The 19,227-nt window shown below is 36.8% G+C and overlaps 1 protein-coding gene across 4 annotated transcripts in view; it reads left to right on the forward strand.

Annotated features, from left to right (window-relative positions):
* Positions 1-10,459, forward strand: part of bbx.L (bobby sox homolog L homeolog) — a 62,732-nt gene extending 52,273 nt beyond the window's left edge. For all 4 annotated transcript variants that reach the window (XM_018246983.2, XM_018246982.2, XM_041582288.1 and 1 more), the window contains 6 exons: positions 341-479; positions 1,867-2,015; positions 2,489-2,578; positions 4,512-4,706; positions 6,388-6,577; positions 7,062-10,459. In XM_018246983.2, coding sequence (XP_018102472.1) covers positions 341-479; positions 1,867-2,015; positions 2,489-2,578; positions 4,512-4,706; positions 6,388-6,577; positions 7,062-7,146 — 848 coding nt within the window. In that variant the 3' untranslated portion in view covers positions 7,147-10,459. The remainder of the gene's footprint in view (positions 1-340; positions 480-1,866; positions 2,016-2,488; positions 2,579-4,511; positions 4,707-6,387; positions 6,578-7,061) is intronic.
* Positions 10,460-19,227: the final 8,768 nt, after the last annotated feature.

A 19,227-nucleotide genomic window follows, 5' to 3' on the forward strand; every position in this document is an offset into this window, starting at 1 on the left:
TAAATAGCATGACAACCTCCTGCAGCCATTCCCTGGTCAGATTACGTGACCATCAGACCGTTCTTTTGTTATATGTAACGTGAAAGACCGAAGTGCATTGGCTACAGAGAGCCTTCATTTGTCAGTATGGTTTTTAACTTCAGTAGGTACAGTGGACAAAAAAGGCCAATTGGAGCAGTTTTACTTTTTTTTAATGTCATTTTTTTTAATTGCAGCATTTTTTGCACATCTCGTTAGGCATTATAAATGACCACTATTATCATTCAAAAATCACCCCATTATTTTAAGCAACTGTAAATTTTTTTATATTAATTGATAAAGCATCTTTTAAATTGTCCAGGCAAAAGAAACTCAGGAAAGGGCTGCTTATCAGACCATGAAGGATGTTGGAATGAAGACATTTGGGCGTTCAATCAAACTGGAACCACTGGGAGTAAAAAGCTGAAAAAAATTAAACCAAAGGAAGAGTCGACTCTTGGGTATATTTTATAAATACAGAATTTAGCAACAATAGCATTGAGTGATTGTCTTTAAAACTCATTTAAAATAATAGCCATGTATTATCTGTAGGCCATTATTGTAATGAAAAAATGTCAGCATCTACATATTTATCTGAAAATATTTTGAAATATATTAAACAGATATAAAAGTGAGCCTGAACTATATGGCCGATGACATAAAGCTGTGCAGCCATTCTAGGTTCAAAATAGACTGGATTATCAAGCCACTCCTCATCTGGGAAACTTCCACAGAGCACAGAAAATTTAGCAAATGAGCCATAGACATATATTAAGTGCACGGTAGGGTGCACAATCCCCTATTGTTTTTGTACATTGTACCCTGCCCTGTATCTTGATAAATTGCTGCAGGTCACTGCATTTAGAAACAGGCTGCATAGACCTGCATCTTCCCATGAACATAGTGCTGCCTGCATTCAGTAGCACTGTTTTCATGAGCTTGGAAGCTTAGTTAGGGAGGCACATAAGCATTCAGTCGTCCAAGTTAGGTAGCACCAATGCATGCAGGGTGCAACACAACTCTATACTTACCACCTGCCCTATGGTGCTATTGGTAAGGTGCAGAGCCCATCAGCACTGTACTCTGCACCCAAGTTTCCACTCCGGAACTAGAGACAAGTAGGACCCAAAGACAGGTGCTTTTAGAATAATCAAAGAGGTAGGCAGTAAGAACAAGGCTGCCTTGCATCCATCAGCACTGTGTTCTGGATCTAGGTGCAGAGGGAATCCAGACACGCTTCAAAGCACCACCCTGAACCCCCCGCACAAAAAATATATACCATAGTGCTTTGCCTCCAGACAGGATTACTTATATCTTATTTGAGGTCAGGTACATAGTACTGTTTTATTATTACAGAGAAAAGGAAACATTTTTTTTAAAAAAAATGTGAATTATTTGATTAGAATGAAGTCTATGGTATATGTTCTTTCTGTAATTTGAAACTTTCTGGATAACTGTTTCCAGATAACAGATTATATACCTGTATACACAAAGCTGTTATTACTGTTAGTTTGTGCTAATTATTGGGTTACATGTTTACAAAATCAGTGGTTACAGCATCTGAGACTTTTTTTTAGAGGATAAAGGGGTTAATTTTTCACTGGGCACCCATACTGAGGCAGACTGTTTAATCTCTGGTGAGCCCTGAGTATGGAGGACACAGTGGAATCCTGATGACAGGAATCAGGAACATTGTTTATATGGCAGGTAATCTTCACAAGGTTCTTTGCGTGCGTAAGATGACTTTTCTCATTAACTAGTTAATACCACTTTTAATTAATTTGTGTTTGGGTACTTACAAAAGTAATATGGCTCTGACATTGTTTTATTTGCACTCTTGACTTAAAGATTAGCAAAGCTGGAAGAAGAGTTTGAAAAGAAATTTAATAGCCTTCCTCAATACAGCCCTGTTACATTTGATCGCAAAAATACAGTACTTCCAAGGAAGAAGAAAAAGGCCAGCGATGGTGTAGATGAGCCACAGAAAGCCAATAAAGGTAAGCGTATAGGAAAACCATACACTGTATCATTTTCTCATCAAAACAGATATCAACATGGAAAGACACAATGTCCAATGTGATCACACATGAAAAAAGTTAACGCAATTCAGCTAACTGCCCAACAATACTCCACCATGTTGTCTAGATTAATAGGGTTTTTGAATCACTTACAGCAGTTAGACTTGACAGATTATTGTAGACTTGGTGCTTCATTATTCCATTATTAAGTGGTGGGATTGGCTGACTGAAAGTATGCTTTATAAACGAGACAGAATTTTATCGCTTGTTTTCTTTTTACTATTTTTATCAAGTTTTTGATATTATAAAGATCTTAGCATTATTGGCATCTTTGAAACATGAATTAGCTATTTGTTGTGCCATAATGGGTTCTCATGAAATAAGAAGAAAAGGAAACAGAAATATACTGTATAAAAAATTCCCTACCTGAAAGTGTACTATATTTGCTGCAGGTGTATTCCAGCCTCAGAAAAAGAACTTCTTTCACAAAATCGTAAACAAATACAAGCACAAAAAGGACAAACAAATGATTTCGGATAAAGGTATCTTTGTCACTATATGTTTCTTCCATGTGTTGATTTTGAGTGAAGTAGATTTGATGCAACAACACTTTTTATAGACTTTTGCTGTATTTGTAAATTATGTTTTGGCATATTTCTTGTGGATTGCAAAAAAGATTGTTTTATTGTTGAATCAGCGGGGGTGCTATATATTGCAGCCAATGTTTGTCCTCATCTTACATTTTGACGTCCCTGTGTTATAAATTTCTTGAAAAAAGTAATTTAAGCAAAATACTTATTATTCTTGTTTACAGATATACTGATGACAAATGTTACATGGAACCTCTGCGCATGCAGCACGTGGCTTAAAAATTTTTACTTCCTTGTATTGCGACACAAAGTTACATAATTTTAAGGATTCGGTGCATTCCGGATTGAAAACTGTTAAGAACAAACGAAAATATTTTGTATTTTCAGCAATAAAATATTTAAAACAAAAATACTGTATATACAACTAAATACAACAGAAAGCTTGGTTGATCTGTGATAAAAGAAAAACATATTCATTTTTGTCCATATGTATACATAATTCCTCATGTATACATGGGGAAATGCTTACCTTTGATTTAGTCGAACCATTTCGCCACCCCTCACATGCAGGAAGTTTTGTCAGTGCCACCCCAATATTTATTCAGTAAGTTACGAATTATGGGACTATAGCAAAAAAATGGGAAGTAATTAATTTCTCTAATTTTTAAACCAATGCAATTAGACTATGACCAAAAAATTCATAGATAGACAAGAGGTCCTCTGCACTCAACCCATTATCAATATATTAAGGAAATTGACACATTTTGTGCCTTAAGCTACTTAAAAATGCAAAACAGGGATTGTTTGCCCATATTTTGCAATATATTTAACCAATGTGGTTAGGTTTAGCATATCCCAGATGCTAGGGGGGTTAACCAAGTACATGCGTAGGAATTCTGCTTTTCCCCAAATGGGGGTTTGTGACAGTTATTTATTAAACTGCTGCCTTAAATAAAACTTCAGTTATACATATAAGAAATATATTTATATAAGATACTAATGTGTCAAAGTAGAACAGTTTACCAAATCGGTGGTACCTCCAAGAGCTGTGCTACGGAGACAGGGAGCTGAAAAATTAGAAAAACATGAGAAGCAGAAATTTCAATATCAAAAAAACACTCAAAATATAAGGAGTAATTGAAAAAAAGTCTATATTTCTGGTGTACTATCGGAAATGAACTGAAAAGAGGTTTGGAAGGTGAACAACCTCTTTAATAAAAGCTTTTTTATCATCACAAAGAAGTTTATACACCTGTTTCTCATTAGCCCACATTTACCTTTTAAAAGGGTGGTTCATTCTTCATGCTGAACAAAAGGCTTAATTATTCAAAAAATGTTAAACTGTCTATCATACTAATACACTTTGTGTCTATTACTAGCACCTAGAGTGCAACAGCTCTCTTTTTTTCTAATTTATATATACTTATTCTGTTGGCACAGGGCATTATTTCTCACAATCTGTATATATATATATATATATATATATATATATATATATATGTATAGCAAAAATAGTGCCCATTGGGCAATCTGTATTCACACAATTGCATTTATATATTAATACTAACAAACAAACAAAATTCTTAATTGCCCAACACGCACTACCATTGCTAGTACATATAGCACATAAGCCTATGAAACACAGGCACAGGCACATTCGACTGCTCAAGTGTCCTCTCAGATTGTATTCAGCTCATACGCACATACGCACACCGATGAACGCAGTACAAATTCCACTCCCTTACCTTGAGCTGTAAAAGTTTCCGTTTACATGCTGACTTGCAACGACTGTCCCTTTGACATAATTTATGCAAGTTCTGATGATGATGTACGTGTGCCAACTTTTCTTTTTTTATGCTGTAGCTGACAATGTGTTGTGTTTCAGCCATATCAGAAGATAAAAACAACAGGGAGAACTCACCCAGGGCCAGTAATTTTGCATCAGCTTCCAGCATTCCAGAATCTACAGCCATTCAGGAGCCCCTGGTAGGAAGCCAAAAAAGAAAAGCAAGAAAATCGAAGATAACCCACCTTGTTAGATCTGTAGATGGACAGGCGTCATTAAAAGGACAGATTTCAGGTACTAACCATATGAGGTTGTTCAGAAATTGTACCACAGTGTTTTTTTGATACCAGACTGACTTTTGCATATTTGCACTATTAGAAGTTATATAATGTGTTTTGCATGAACAGCAAAGCAGGGATAAGGAAGTAAGCAATCGGGTCAGCAAGGCAGTTTATTGATACATAAAACCATGAGTAAGCTTACCATGGTGCTAAAGTCTGGGTAATCCAAAACAATTAGGCTCACCTTTTGTTGCATTATGGTTTAGAATCATAGCTACCCGTTCATGTTTGCAGGATGTACTGTATTGAAATTATGTCATAAATATGAGTATCAGAATTTGGTATTTTAAAAAACTAGTGAAGAACAGAGTGCAGCATATCCAGACCTACAGTTGGACAGCTTTGTTCTAGAACAAGTTTACTATAAAAGGAGAAGGAAAGGCAAAGATTATACACTGTCTCCTTCAGCAGTCTTCATACTACAGGTATACTCCGGGATCGCTATGTTTTTTCCCCTGAAAAGCGTTTTTAAAGAAAGATATTAATGGTGTAATCTCACAAGCATTTTAGAACACAGCACCCATCTTACTGAAGGACCTGCTCCTGCCTTCTGCCAAGAATCTTTAATGCGCATGTGCCAAAAATTCCCCCCCCCCCCAGACGATCCCTCTCCTGCTTGCAGCTCAGTGTAAGGGCAGAGACACACGGTCAGATTCGGGGAGATTAGTCTGCTGGCGACAAATCTCCGCTTCTTCAGGGCGGCAAATCTCCCCAGAACTACCTTCCCACCGGCTAGAATGTAAATCGCCAGCGGGATGGCACTCATAGCACTTTGTTTTCCGAACTCACCCAAAGTTTCCTCGTGGGGCAACTTCAGGTGACTTCAGAAAACTAAGCGCTCCAAGTGCTATCCCGCTGGCTATTTTCATTCTAGCTGAGGGAAAGGCAGTTTAGGGAGATTAGTCGCCTCGAAGAAGAGGAGATTTGTCACTGGGCGAATATTCTCCCCGAATCTGACAATGTGTCTCTGTCCTAACAAGTAACGGGCACAAAGAGTAGAGCATTGTCATAGCAACAAGATGCTTCAAATCCTATTGGCTGGGGGCGGGCTCACTGGGGTCATGCAAATGAAGATAGGATTGTTTCAGGCAAGAAGGGAAGGGAGATTCAAATTGCAAGCATGCGCAGAATATGCTGTAACCAGTGGCGGAACTACTGGGGGAGCAGGGGGTGCGAGCGGGCCAGGGCCCGCACCCCCTCAGGGCCCCCCGGCAGTTTGCGCGCCACTTTGCGCCGGCCAGTTCCAGGTGTACGGAGGGGGCGGGGGGCCCGGCTGCGCGTCCTGCGCCAGGGCCCCGCCCCCCTCTAGTTACGTTTCTGGCTGTAACACAATGCCTCAGTGCCCAAGGCAGGGATGGGAACAACAAAGGATTTTGACTGTCGCCCAATTCTGTGACTCTGAGATTATGCAGGCAGTTTACGTCTGATTGAATCCAGAGACATGAAATTCACTCTGCACAGTAGGTGCTTAATGCCTTTGTTTTCAGCCAGAATCATTATTAACCTTTTGTTGTACTTTAACAACACTCCAGCCGACGCTGACAGTATTTTTTGTTTTTGAATGATATTTGATTTTTATTCCATTGCCAGTAAAATATAACCTTGGTTGCTTTCTGATTCTGTTTTTTTTATAGATGGAAAACCACTGCCTAGCATTTGTGAAAAGATCTGCAACAAAGATGCAACATGTAGAGATGAAGTCTTAATCTCTAGAGAAACTGATGCAGAACAGAATAGTAGTATTGCCCAAGACATGCCTGCTGTATCTGCATTTTTTAGTCTTGCTGCTCTGGCTGAGGTAGCAGCAATGGAAAATGCTCATAGGTTAGTTGCTCTTTTATGCTGCATTTTTGCAAAAATAGATAATCTTTTAGAGATCATTAAATGTAATCAGCAAATTTTGCATATTTTAGCATATTTATACCAAATATGCCCAACCTAAATGTAGCGCAGAGACCTGAGGCTCCCATCCCTAATACAACATTGACTGTGTTTATCAGTAATGTTCATCATTCAGAAGTGCAAGGTACGAAGCAGCAGCAGGCGCTGCCCGCACCAGTGCACTGTCCTTACCACCTGCCCACAGGTGCAAATGATTTTTTAATCATATTGAAAATGTAATTAGTAGACTTAAGATTTGGAGATCTAAATTATGGAAAGACCCAGGTTCCATGCATTGTGTATGGTTAATTATTGGTTCATAATTTTAACTGGGTGTCTGTACTTAGAGCATATTTCATCCTACTTTACTTTTAATTTGATGTTTTATCTTGACCTTATATGTATATTTTTACTGTTCTTTCAACAGAAGTCCAAGAGGAGGCCTTTCCCGAGATGGACAGAAGAAAGAAATGTCCCAGGCAGCTGTGCTGATTTCATGTGCTGACCAGTAAAGCTTTATTTTACTGTAAAATGTTGCTCTATAGTCGGTTCTAAACCCTAAGCCTTTGAAAAGCAAATGTTATCCATGAGATGGAAGACATGACCCCGAGACAAGAGTTTAGAATACTAAGGACCTTGATTTCACTTGAAGCCATTGAGCTTTGCTTGACACGTGATTGGCCCGAAAATGGAATCATCAAGTTTGCATTCTGCGGCTACAATTTAGAATGTGTCAGTGAAGTTAAAGATACTGTTTTGTAATGTGTCTCACTCCAGAATCAGAACGTGATACTAGTTTCATATATTATAAACTTATTTAAAAAAAATGGAAAAAAAATATATATAAAATCACATGCACTGCACTAGTTAATAGAGATTTTCAGTCATTTTGTACATGAGGATTTAAGTTCCAGATGGTTTATATGATAGTTTATGCTTACATTTATATTGTAGAATCAGTTTTAAAACATGTTCCAGGAAGTCCTTACTAGCTGGCTAAGATGTACCATTGTTAACGGTTGTTGTGTGCCTATTCTCGTCTTTTTTTTTTCTTATTTACTACACTTGCTTCATACCTGTGCACTCTCAATAATTAGCCACTGCACCTCAAAATAACATTGGTTGAGCATTTGCATAAGCTCCTTTTAACTGAGCAAATTCGTTTGGTTTTTACTTCATATTAATATCTGCTCTTGTTTTAAAATATTGTTTTAAGCCTTAATAGGCTGAATCTTGAGATGCCAAGATGTGGTCCTACCCTTGCAATGGTCAATACATGGAAGAGATTGGTTAATTGTTTGTACTGACTTGTTAAAAACCCAACAGATGTGGTACGTACATGGAAAACAACATGCCAAATTTGGCTATTGTAGGGCTATTGATGCAACAGTTGCCTGAACATAGAACATTCAGTGAAAATATTCAGTGTTATAATACCCACTCTTTACAGTACAGTGTAGAACACTGTACTGAGATGAATCAGGATTACTCTTCTACAGGGATAATTTACTCCAGTACACAAACCATTATTAACTATGCACTAATGCTCAGTTGAAATTCTAATGCAAATAAGAAAGGACATGGAGAATAATATTCCTTTCTGTTATGACACAATTTTGTCAACTCTACATTTCCATTCTCAACTGATGGTTACATGGTAGAAAATGTAACAATGATGTAAGTGAATACATGCAATAACACTACTCTGTACTAATGTGTCTGGACCTCAAAATATGCAGTGAAACAAAGACAGGTGGTGCCATTGTTTTGTTTGTATGTGTTTGTGAAAATCCATGACAAAAATCTATTTATCCCCCAAAAGGGTAACTGAGTGTGTTGCTGTTACTGTTATGAATAATCCATAGTCTTTAAAGTTGTCTTAAAGAAGTGGTGTCCAGCACAGATGTTTCGCTTTTAGGCACTACAACATGCAGTATTCTGCAATAGTCTTCATATGCTGGAAAATGTTAGCAGTAGTACAACATAAATCACAGCAACTGCCTTAAAGTAAGGTATGAAACTCGCCATTTAAAAAAATAGCATCTGAAGCTAGAAACATCTGTAGGGTGATAAGAGCTATGCTTTCTAATACCTGAAGGGATGTTATTTTTCTGATCTAAGATGTAACAGCTTAAGACTAATAATAATTCATACACTGGACTTTAGCTACTCGACCTTTGATAAATAACCCCCTAAGATTAATATAGTTATGGGATCTGTTATATAGAATACTTGGGATCCAGGGTTTTTCCATAATTTGGAGCTCAATGCCTTAAAGCTACTAAAACACATTTCAACAAAAGGAAAAAAAAAACATGACTGTTTTGCCATCATTTGGGATTTACTGTAGCTTAGTTATCATCAAGTACAAAGTATCATTATTACAGATTAAAAGCATATCTGTAAATAATTAAGAACTGCCTGTTCAGTCATAAAGTTTTCTAGATAATAGATCCCCTACCCGAACCCCTTTTATCTTTAAATGTGAGTGAGACTGTAATTTCAGTTTGGGGAAGAAGCACTTGCAGAATATTAGCATAAATGTCATAATCAGCTGAAATCCAAATATATATTAGTTTACAGCCCTAACGTAGCCATGCACCTTAACAATGGTACAAATGCATTCCTATGGAGAATCCCCTTTAAAATATCTATTTTTGTCTGATTGCCCCATTAGATTTCAATATTGTTCCTAGCTATTTCTGTATGACTATGGTACCTTTTTAAAAGAAAAGAGAATAATTCCTTATTTTATATGTGAATTAATTATTTACTTGATCTGTTTCCTAAAACTCTATTGTCTTCACTAGAGTAGAAAGGGTGGAGGGATCAATTTACTGGATATGACTGTTTTATTCTGAAACCGTTTTTTGTAGATAATGCTTAATTTTTAAGCTGCTAGGCAACGAGTGTAGCCGGATTCCTGCAAAGCTTTAGATAGTGTCTGAGATACTTGCCCAGGCTGACTTTCAATGAGTGATCTTTACTAGTTACATTTGCTAATGCACTGAATCTCCTAGGCAAGGCATTGGTTTAATCAGGTAAAAGAAACAAATAATTAGCACAAGTTCCTAACATTTCACTATAACAGTTCCTGCTTTATATGTGTGTGTATAATTAGATTCCCTTTACCCATTTTTTGTAACCGCATACGACCAGAGTGTGTGTCCCAAAATTGCTGTACTGTTGACTGTATGACTTTCCTAGCGTTCTTATCAAGAAATGCTTATAACAAAATGCCTCTTAGGAAGTTTTTGCACCTTACGTATCTTGAAAAAACCAAAATACAACACGCATCTACATTGTTCCATTATTTTGTCAAACTTTACTAAACTAGTTTTAAAAAAAATATACAGGATAGTTTTATTTCAGCATCTGTCTTTTTCTGGATTCGAACCTGTGAATGAACTTCAGTGTGAAAAAAAAGTGTTTTTTAGTAAGTTATTGGAAACTATAGGTGGCAGTGAAGACAATATAAATTATACAGTATTCTGTCACCTGTTATGCCTATAACTGATTATGGTTTTCCTTTTGTATTGTATAATTAAGTTTTATGTTTGTTTACTGTGCCATATGAAATGTTACTGTATCAAAAGATTAACTATGATACTGTGGATTGATTGCAGCAGATATGAAGGAATGGTAATTCAAAATCAGGTTCCTATCCAAAAAACATTAATTATATTCCAGTTATGAGACCAAACTTGTTTAGTTTATTTGCTACCTTTACGCCTTTTGTGTTTGACCGTATATTCATCCCAATGCTGTGCTTCATAAGTGAGTTTATATTTATTAAATAACAGTAAACTAATGTTTTATACCGCTGTAATGAGCTTGTTTTTTTCTCAACAAACCAATATAAAATATACTTGAAATCTTTGAGGTGGTAATAAAAAAAAAATATATATATATATATATATATGTGTGTGTGTTTATATACAGTACCTTGCAAAAATGATTAGACCCTTGGCCAATTCTCACATTTTCTAGAATAACAAGTCCTGTACCGAAATCAAAGTACTTAAACTCAAAATTTGTTTATTATTGTGAAACTATTTTTTCTTCTTTTAAAAATTTAAAAATGTAAATATGCTATTTGTATAAATATTAAAGCATTTAAATATTTTGTAAAAGTACCTTTTGCAGGAATAACTGGGGTAAGTGTGTTCCTAATGGCACACTGCTGTGGAGTAATATTGAATAATTTTTCCAAATTTATAAGTTTAGATGAGGCTTGCGTGCTTCACTTACAATAAAATATAGAGGTGGTATTATTTATAAGCTGTTTATATAGCACTGGCATCTACTCAGCACTCACAGAGGTTACACATCATTCACATGAGGTGGAGCTTACAATCTAAGGTCCCTATCACATTCACACACTTTAATCAGTTAATTTCAGGAGCCAATTTACCTTCTCTGTTTGTATGTGGAAGGAAACCAGAGTACCTGGAGAAACCCCTCACAGATAATATAAAAGCATAACAAATTCTTGCAGGTCGTAATAGAAGCGCTTACTATGGAATCACAGTGATGCCCTAACATCATGTAGCGGACTGCTTTTTCATTAGCAGGGCCTGCTAAAAAACTGAAGCTTGGTCATATTTCATCTTTTAGCAGGACAATGATCCCAAACACAAGGCTAAAGTAATACTGGAGTTGCTCAAGAAGAAACAGCTACATGCCCCACACTTGCCCAATCAAATATCAGATATTTATTCAGTGAGAATCTGTAGCACTGTTTAAAAACTGAGAATGGTTCTAGATTTAAACATACTTTCCCCAAAATTATTGTTTCAGAAGGTGGTATTTTTAGTAATAAAGTGCAAGGTTTACATAATTATGCAAACTTCATCTTTCAGGGGTTTTCTCATAAAAAAAATGTTCAAGGGTCTGAATACTTTTGCAAGGATCTGTGTATATAATAAGATAAGCCAGTTAAAGTATGTGAAATATGTTTTTTTTTTTCCATTGTTTAGTTGAAATAAATCTAGACCAACTACAAAAGATATCCACATGGTATATTTATCTGTGGGCTGGTCTTTTGTAGAAAAGAATGCCAACGTATGATTTACAGTAATGTCCATATTGAACATAATGAATCTCTCTATAGGATTTTACACAGTTATGCTGAGCACAATTGTCTTTCCATTTTGTGTACTCCTACAGTGATCAGCAATTGCTCAACATAGCAAAGCAGGCATTCAGACAAGATTCCCAGCATGCTGCAGATAAAGCATGGCTGAAACTAAGTACATGCCAAGTACTATAGATTTACCATTAGGCTTCACAGCTGTTACAGTTTTTCATAAACACTTTGCTACCAGGAAGAATGTTCCTTTTGCTAAATCATTGTTTTTAGACAAATATGTCATTTGCAATAGCTACACTGCGAAACAACACATAATAGGTCAGTTATCTAAACTGGCACAATTTGAGCTATAGTTTACAGATGCAGAATGTCCATGTGTACTGTTTTTTACTTGACTCGCCTCTCCGGCACACTGCTTTTATATATATATAATATATATATATATATATATATATATATATATATATATATATATATACATGCATCGGATAGAAGCAGCAGTTTATTCCTGCTTTATCAATGGGATTCTAGCAATCTTTTGCACAGATCCTGAGATGACTGACCTATACAAATAGTATCAGTTTTAACATACAAAAAAAATTAGCAATCTATAAGTATAATGTTCCTTTTATTGAAACGCTGAGCTATCAGTTGTGAAATAAACATAAGAAAAGCATCAAATGGAAATGTTTAATTTTAAACAAAAAAAACACGTTTCATATACACTATTATAGTTCATATAAACAAGCTGCTGTGTAGCAATGGTGGAAATTGAAAAAAGGCTATATGGTACAGGTTAAAGAGTGTATAACAGATAACATTATGTTCTACAGAGCTTATCTGCTATCTTCCATGTAACCTGTGCCTTTTCTCCATTTAATGTCTGCCCCATTGCTACACAGAATCTTATTTATATAAACAATTGTAGTGTTTCTGAAGCAAACACAGCTGTTTTAGTAGTGCAGGGCAACACTACATTATGGGACAGATTTATCAAGGGTCGAATTTTGAAGTAAAAATACTTCGAAATTCGACCATCGAATTAAAATACTTAGAATATCAAATTCGAACTTTTTTCATCAAATTTGTGTATTCTGCGGTCGAATGAAAAATTGATCGAGCGATTAAATACTTCGAATCGATCGTTTTTAACGTACGCTCAAACGATTTTACTATGATGGTCGAAGTATCCAAAAAATTACTTAGAGTTTTTTTATTTCGAAAATTCCCTCTAATTTACTTTGACCCTTGATAAATCTGCCCCTATATTTATTTTACTTTAAAACACTTTAATTTGTTGATGTTACTGTTCCTTTAAGTCTACTAAAAAATCATTTAACGTTGTTTTGCATTCAGTTAGTATTTATTGTTTCTTAGTTGGGATCAAGAACGAGGTACTGTTTCATTACTACAGAGAAATAGGAATATTTTTTTAAAAAATTAATAATTTGATTTTAATGGAGTCTATGGGAGAAAGTCTTCCTGTAATTCAGAGCTTTCTAGATAACGGGTGTCCAGATGACTAACCCTAGATAGGTCTGCAGGCTTGTGGTTACAAGCAGGCCAAATAAAATACAAGAATTAATCTCTTAGGCATGTCCTCACCAAATACGATTTTGTAGCCTAATTGTCTCCTAAACTATATTCCCTCGAACTTCTGGGCTATGTGCCCAAAAAAAATTTTAAAACCTCAAAGCTACTTGGATTGAACTACCAAATGCTTCTGATCAATTTACTTGTGGCCAGTGCTCCAGCTGTTAATTTATACACTATCTGTGCTGCTGCTGCTCTGCAAGAGGAAGGTAAGATATTTGTGGCATTTCATGCCTACTGTGTTATGCCCTAACATTTTATTATGGAATTACATATGACCTTACTGACATTTCAGTTGTGTTCAGGAAGGAATGGAGTTGAAGGCATGTAAGTGAGCAGTTCATTATAAATGAATGCAGTCTATTAAAACTAAGGAGTTTTATAAAAAACAAAAAGATAATCATAACTTGCAGTAGTTCAAAATGTTTCACATTTACTTTTCTCACTGTCAGAAAAATTTTGCCACACTGTCAAAGCCATTTTATCTTTTGTAAAATGTCCTGACTCATCAGAACTGAAGATTGACCACTTTAACAACAGCAGTGAACAATTTTGGCTGCAATATAGGGAATAGTGATCATAACATGGTCTCCTTTAGGGATGGGCGAATTGTTTCGCCGAAAAAAAAAAAACTCGCGACAAAATAATTTCGGCGCGAGACAAATTTTCTTTCACGCCCATAGACTTTAATGGGCGTCTGCGACATTTCGCCGGCGACGAATTTTTGACGAAACGGGTCAAATTCGCCCATCCCTGGTCTCCTTTGAGATTCTGTTGCAGAAACAACTCTATAAAAAGACAACTAAAACACTAAACTTTAGACATGCAAACTTGGTCATTATATAGTGAATAAAGTACCCCCTCTTGTAAAATATAAGGATATTATAAATTACCGAGGAGTTTCATGACCATATAAAAACACGAGGCCGAAGGATATTATTTACAGGATATTCATGGCTTTTGTGTATTATAAGGTTATCTCTGCAACATATTACAGGCAAAGGTTTTTCACAGGGTTACACACAGAAGAAAAATGGGACGTTTTTAAAATGATGCTTAATAAACACGTCAGTATATTCCGCTTGTAAGCAAGGAGCGTTGTTGCAAATACTGTTGGTATTGAGGTGCTTTTAAAGTTTTCAAGTTAGCTGGGACAACTGAAATGTTTATCTGGTACAAGGAGGCCAATAAATCATGCAAAAAAAGCTATCAGACAAGCTAAAATCGATATGGAAAAGGTATTGCAGCAAGCAGTTAAAAAAATCCAAAATAATTTTTTAATATGTAAATAGTAAAAAAAAAATTAAGCAGGAAGGGGTGGGACCCTTAATATCAGAGGGGGGTCAGCTGATTGATGCGAAAAGAAAAAAAGCAGAGATTCTGAACTGTTATTTTTCGTCTGTCTACACAAATGAGGAACCAGTTAATGAAGGTTTCCTTCGTAATAGTCCCAATCCTAGTAACACAACTAATGATGCATAGTTCACACAAGAGGAAATTCAAAAGATACTAGAACATGTTAAATTAAACAAAAGTCCGGGACTGGATGGCATTCATCCCAGGGTACTTAGCAAGCTTAGCTCTGTGATTGCCAAACTGCTTTATTTTTTAGGATTTATTGAGGTCTGGCATGGTGCAGAGAGACTGGCGCTATTCAAAAAGGGATCCTGTTCTCAGCCTCAAACTACAGGCCAGTTAGTCAGACATCAGTGTTAGGAAAGCTTTTCAAATTAATGACCCTGACATTCAAAGCACTTCATAACTCTGGCCCACCCTGCATCTCTGAACTCATCTCTATATACTCACCCAACAGTTTACTACGCTCCTCTACTGACCCGCTACTCAACTCTTCTCTCATTACCTCCTCACATGTGTGTATTCAAGACTTTGCAAGGGCTGCACCCCTCCTCTGGAACTCTCTCCCACAGTCTGTCCGACTTTCTCCCAACCTTTCTGCTTTCAAGAAATCTCTTAAAACTCACTTCTTTCGAAAAGCCTACCCTCACTCTGCTTAACTACCAAACGCAACACCACATACAGTACCACATTTCTTGCCCACTCCCACATCTTGTGTATTACTCCCTTCCCTTTAGAGTACTTTACAGTGCTATGCAATATGTTGGCGCTATATAAATATATGTTAATAATAATAATAAAAGGGGTATTAAGGAATAAGATACTGGACTTGATTGCAAATCATAATTCTATGAGTTTGTGCCAACATGGTTTTATGCGTAATAGATCTTGCCGGACTAATTTAATTTCCTTTTATGAGAAGGTGAGTAGGGACCTAAATTCTGGGATGGCAGTGGATGTTAACTACTTAGACTTTGCTAAAGCATTTGAAACAGTGCCACACAGAAGGTTACTGGTTAAATTAAGGAATGTTGGCCTGGAATATAGTATTTGTACCTGGATAGAGAACTGGCTAAAAGATAGACTACAAAGAGTCATATTGAATGGAACATTTTGTAATTTGACTAGTGTTGTTAGTGGAGTACCGCAGGGCTCTGTACTAGGTCCTTTGCTTTTCAACTTGTTTATTAATGACCTGGAGGTGGGCATTGAAAGTACCATTTCTATTTTTGCTGATAATAATAAATTGTGCAGAACTATAGGTTCCATCCAAGATGCTGCCACTTTGCAGAGTGATTTGTCTAAGTTGGGAAACTGGACAGCAAACTGGAAAATAAGGTTCAATGTTGATATGTAAATGAAAGGTTATACACTTACACAAAATAATATTAAGTTATACACTAAATGGCAACATGTTGAAAGTTTCCTTAACTGAGAAGGATCTAGGGTTTTTAGTCTTATTCTGGGTAGTGTCGTTCTGTGCCAACTAAAGCAAATAAAGTTCTGTCTTGCATAAGAAAGGGCATTAACTCAAGGGATAAACATAATTTGGCCTCTTTATAGGTCCCTGGTAACTTTTTACCCATAAAGAGGATCACCGCACTAGAGGCCACCCCTTCAGACTAGAGGAAAAGTACTTTCATTTGAAGCAATGTAGGTGGTTCTTCACAGTGAGGGTCATTTATCAACACTGGGCAAATTTGCCTATGGGCAGTAACCCATGGCAACCAATCAGATTGCTGCTTTCATTGCTCTACTTGCAGCTGGCTTTAAAAAGTGAATCACTGTTTGGGTGCAATAGGTAACTGCCCATGGGCAAATTTGCCCAGTGTTGATAAATGAGCACCAGTGAGTTTGTGGAATGCACTGCTGTGTGATGTTGTGATCGCTGTTAATGCTTTTAAGAGTGGCTTGGATGATGTCTTGGAAAAGCATAATATGCAAGGCTATCGTGATACAAAAATCTATAATTAATATTTGAGTATATGTAGCTAGTGGGAAAGTGGAAAGACTTAATGGTGTTATTAAAAACAGACTAAATAAAGTATGTGCAGAAACTAAACTTGCGTTGCCAGATGCCCTTGGTATAGTGCATATGTCTGTCAGGCACACTCCCAAAAGACTAACTAAACTCTCCCCACATGAAATATTGTTTGGGAGACCAGCACACAGGGCTCAGTACTTTCCTCCTGCTGATCTTTTATGCATAAACTATGGAAGAATGACTCAATATGTAACTCAGTTACATAAAGAACTGACCAAATTGCATTCTCGAGTTTATTTTTTATTACCGGATCCAGCGGATGTTCCAGGATCACATGAGCTCATTCCAGGAGATTGGGTCCTCGTAAAGAGACACGTCGTCAAAGCTCTTCAGTCTCGTTGGGAAGGACCACTCCAGGTACTCCTTATCACAGAAACAGCTGTAAAGGTTGAAGGTAAACCTAATTGGATTCACGTGTCTCATTATAAGAAGACTCAACTTCCACCTGCTGTGTAAGTGGGGGAATTGCAGGACATAATAATGCCTCTTTCCCACTACCACCTAAGTCCCAAGGACCCAATCATCCAGTGCTAAGGAATTAGGTCCCCATTGGCTGAAGGTCAAGCACTAGGACATATCTTCAGCGACATCATCACGTCTTTGTCATCAGATGCTTTCGTCCAAAGCCAGATAAAAGACTTATCACATGTGTTTTCCTGATGCCCATCTTTATCTTCATTGCTTGCTTCATTGCTGTCCTGATTGCAGCACTCATAAAGCCTAATGTTTATGACAAGTCAAAAGGCATAACAGCAGCCTCACCAGCATCTTCTGTACCTGAGGGTAATGTTTCATCAACAGCTCATGCTAAAGTTGTCAAAAGAGACTTGTATGCACAACTGTTTGAGCCTAATGATAATGCTCTTGTTAAAATGCATGTTATGGCAGCATCCACACTCAATATTACTGATTTTTAGATTTGCACACACTCTCCTTTTACAGCTCGCAGTATGCCATACATCTCAGAATCTATATCCCCTCTGGATACATGTAACGAGGTAATTGTACTCTTCTCCAGTATAACACTACACTCATTCCTATGGCCATCTCAGGATTAAGTAAACCACCAGTTGTGTGTTTCAATAAAACTGTGTCGCCCAAAGAATATAATGAAGCAGCACTTCTCCGCTATGCGGGAGAGTGGATCCTCCACAGAGACCTTCACACCACAATCTCTTTAGATCAATATACAACTGAAACCCACTCCCTAAATTTTATACTACATCCACCACCAAACAAAATCCCACCACAATTACAGTACATAACAACCCTCTATTTTTGGACACATACATAGCCTGGCAAGCTGTTAGAAAGAAACAAAAATTGTCACCAACTGTTTCCCCAAACCTATCATGGATAGGCAATGACAATTTTCCTAACAAAACCCTATCCTTTACAATGGATCGACAACGGATTGTGTAACCTAACTGATATAATGGATAACAAATATGCAATATATTCCCAAAATAAACTGAAAGAAAAATTCCCATTGACGACACAACACATGTTTTTAACTCTCCAAATTCTCCACTTTGCGACTAGTGTAATTAGGAAACTCCCTGAGACTGACAGAACTAACCCTTTCAACCAAATCTGGAAAAATAAACATGTTAAACAAACAACTTCACGACTATATCAAACAATCAGAACGTTAGTTAACATAGACGATGAACAAAGACCAGGATTTACATGGACCGCTGACATTCCAAACATCGTCACTTCAGAGATCTTCCAACTTCACCTAAATGTTATGAAGCTACTTCCAGTCAGTAGATATCAGGCTCTCCAAATACTTCACAACTCTTACTTAACTCCAGCCAGGAGATATAAAATGGGAATTCTGCCCTCTGACAACTGTCTCAGATGTCAATCACCCAAAGCGGATTTGATCCATACTTTATGGTTATGCCCCTCACTCAAAAACTTCTGGTCAGATGTAACAGTATATGGTGCTCAGATAATTGGTAAACCTTTTCAGGCGCACTTAGAATGGGCAATGTTTAGCAATGCTACCACTTACACGCAGTTAAGAAAAACTGACAAGAACCTGATTGGAAAACTGGCAGCAGCTGCTCGGAAGACAATATTGCAGCTTTGGCTAAGCAAAGACCCCCTTCCATTACGTTAGTAAAACAGATATTACACTATCTCTTTCACATGGATTGGCTGGAAACCATGATAAAAAAAAGAACAGGACACCACAAAAATTTTCAAGTTATGGACACCTTATATAGAATCTTTACCACAACAAATTAGACACCTCACTGTACAAACATTTCAGTGTACGACATGGTATGACACGGCATTACTAAAAGAAATACCATTGGTCATGGAATCGTCCCAACATGAAAGTAACCAGCCACAAGGACAAAGACAAGTTTTTTAAAAAAAAAAACTGTGTCGCCCAAGGATATTGGGAAGTCAGTACGCTTATGTTCTGATGGCCTTTGCATCAACATTTCATCATCTACACGGCATTTATAAGATATGCTATATTTACTCTTGTTT

Source organism: Xenopus laevis, chromosome 2L (assembly GCF_017654675.1).
Source record: "Xenopus laevis strain J_2021 chromosome 2L, Xenopus_laevis_v10.1, whole genome shotgun sequence".
NCBI classification, from domain to species: domain Eukaryota; kingdom Metazoa; phylum Chordata; class Amphibia; order Anura; family Pipidae; genus Xenopus; species Xenopus laevis.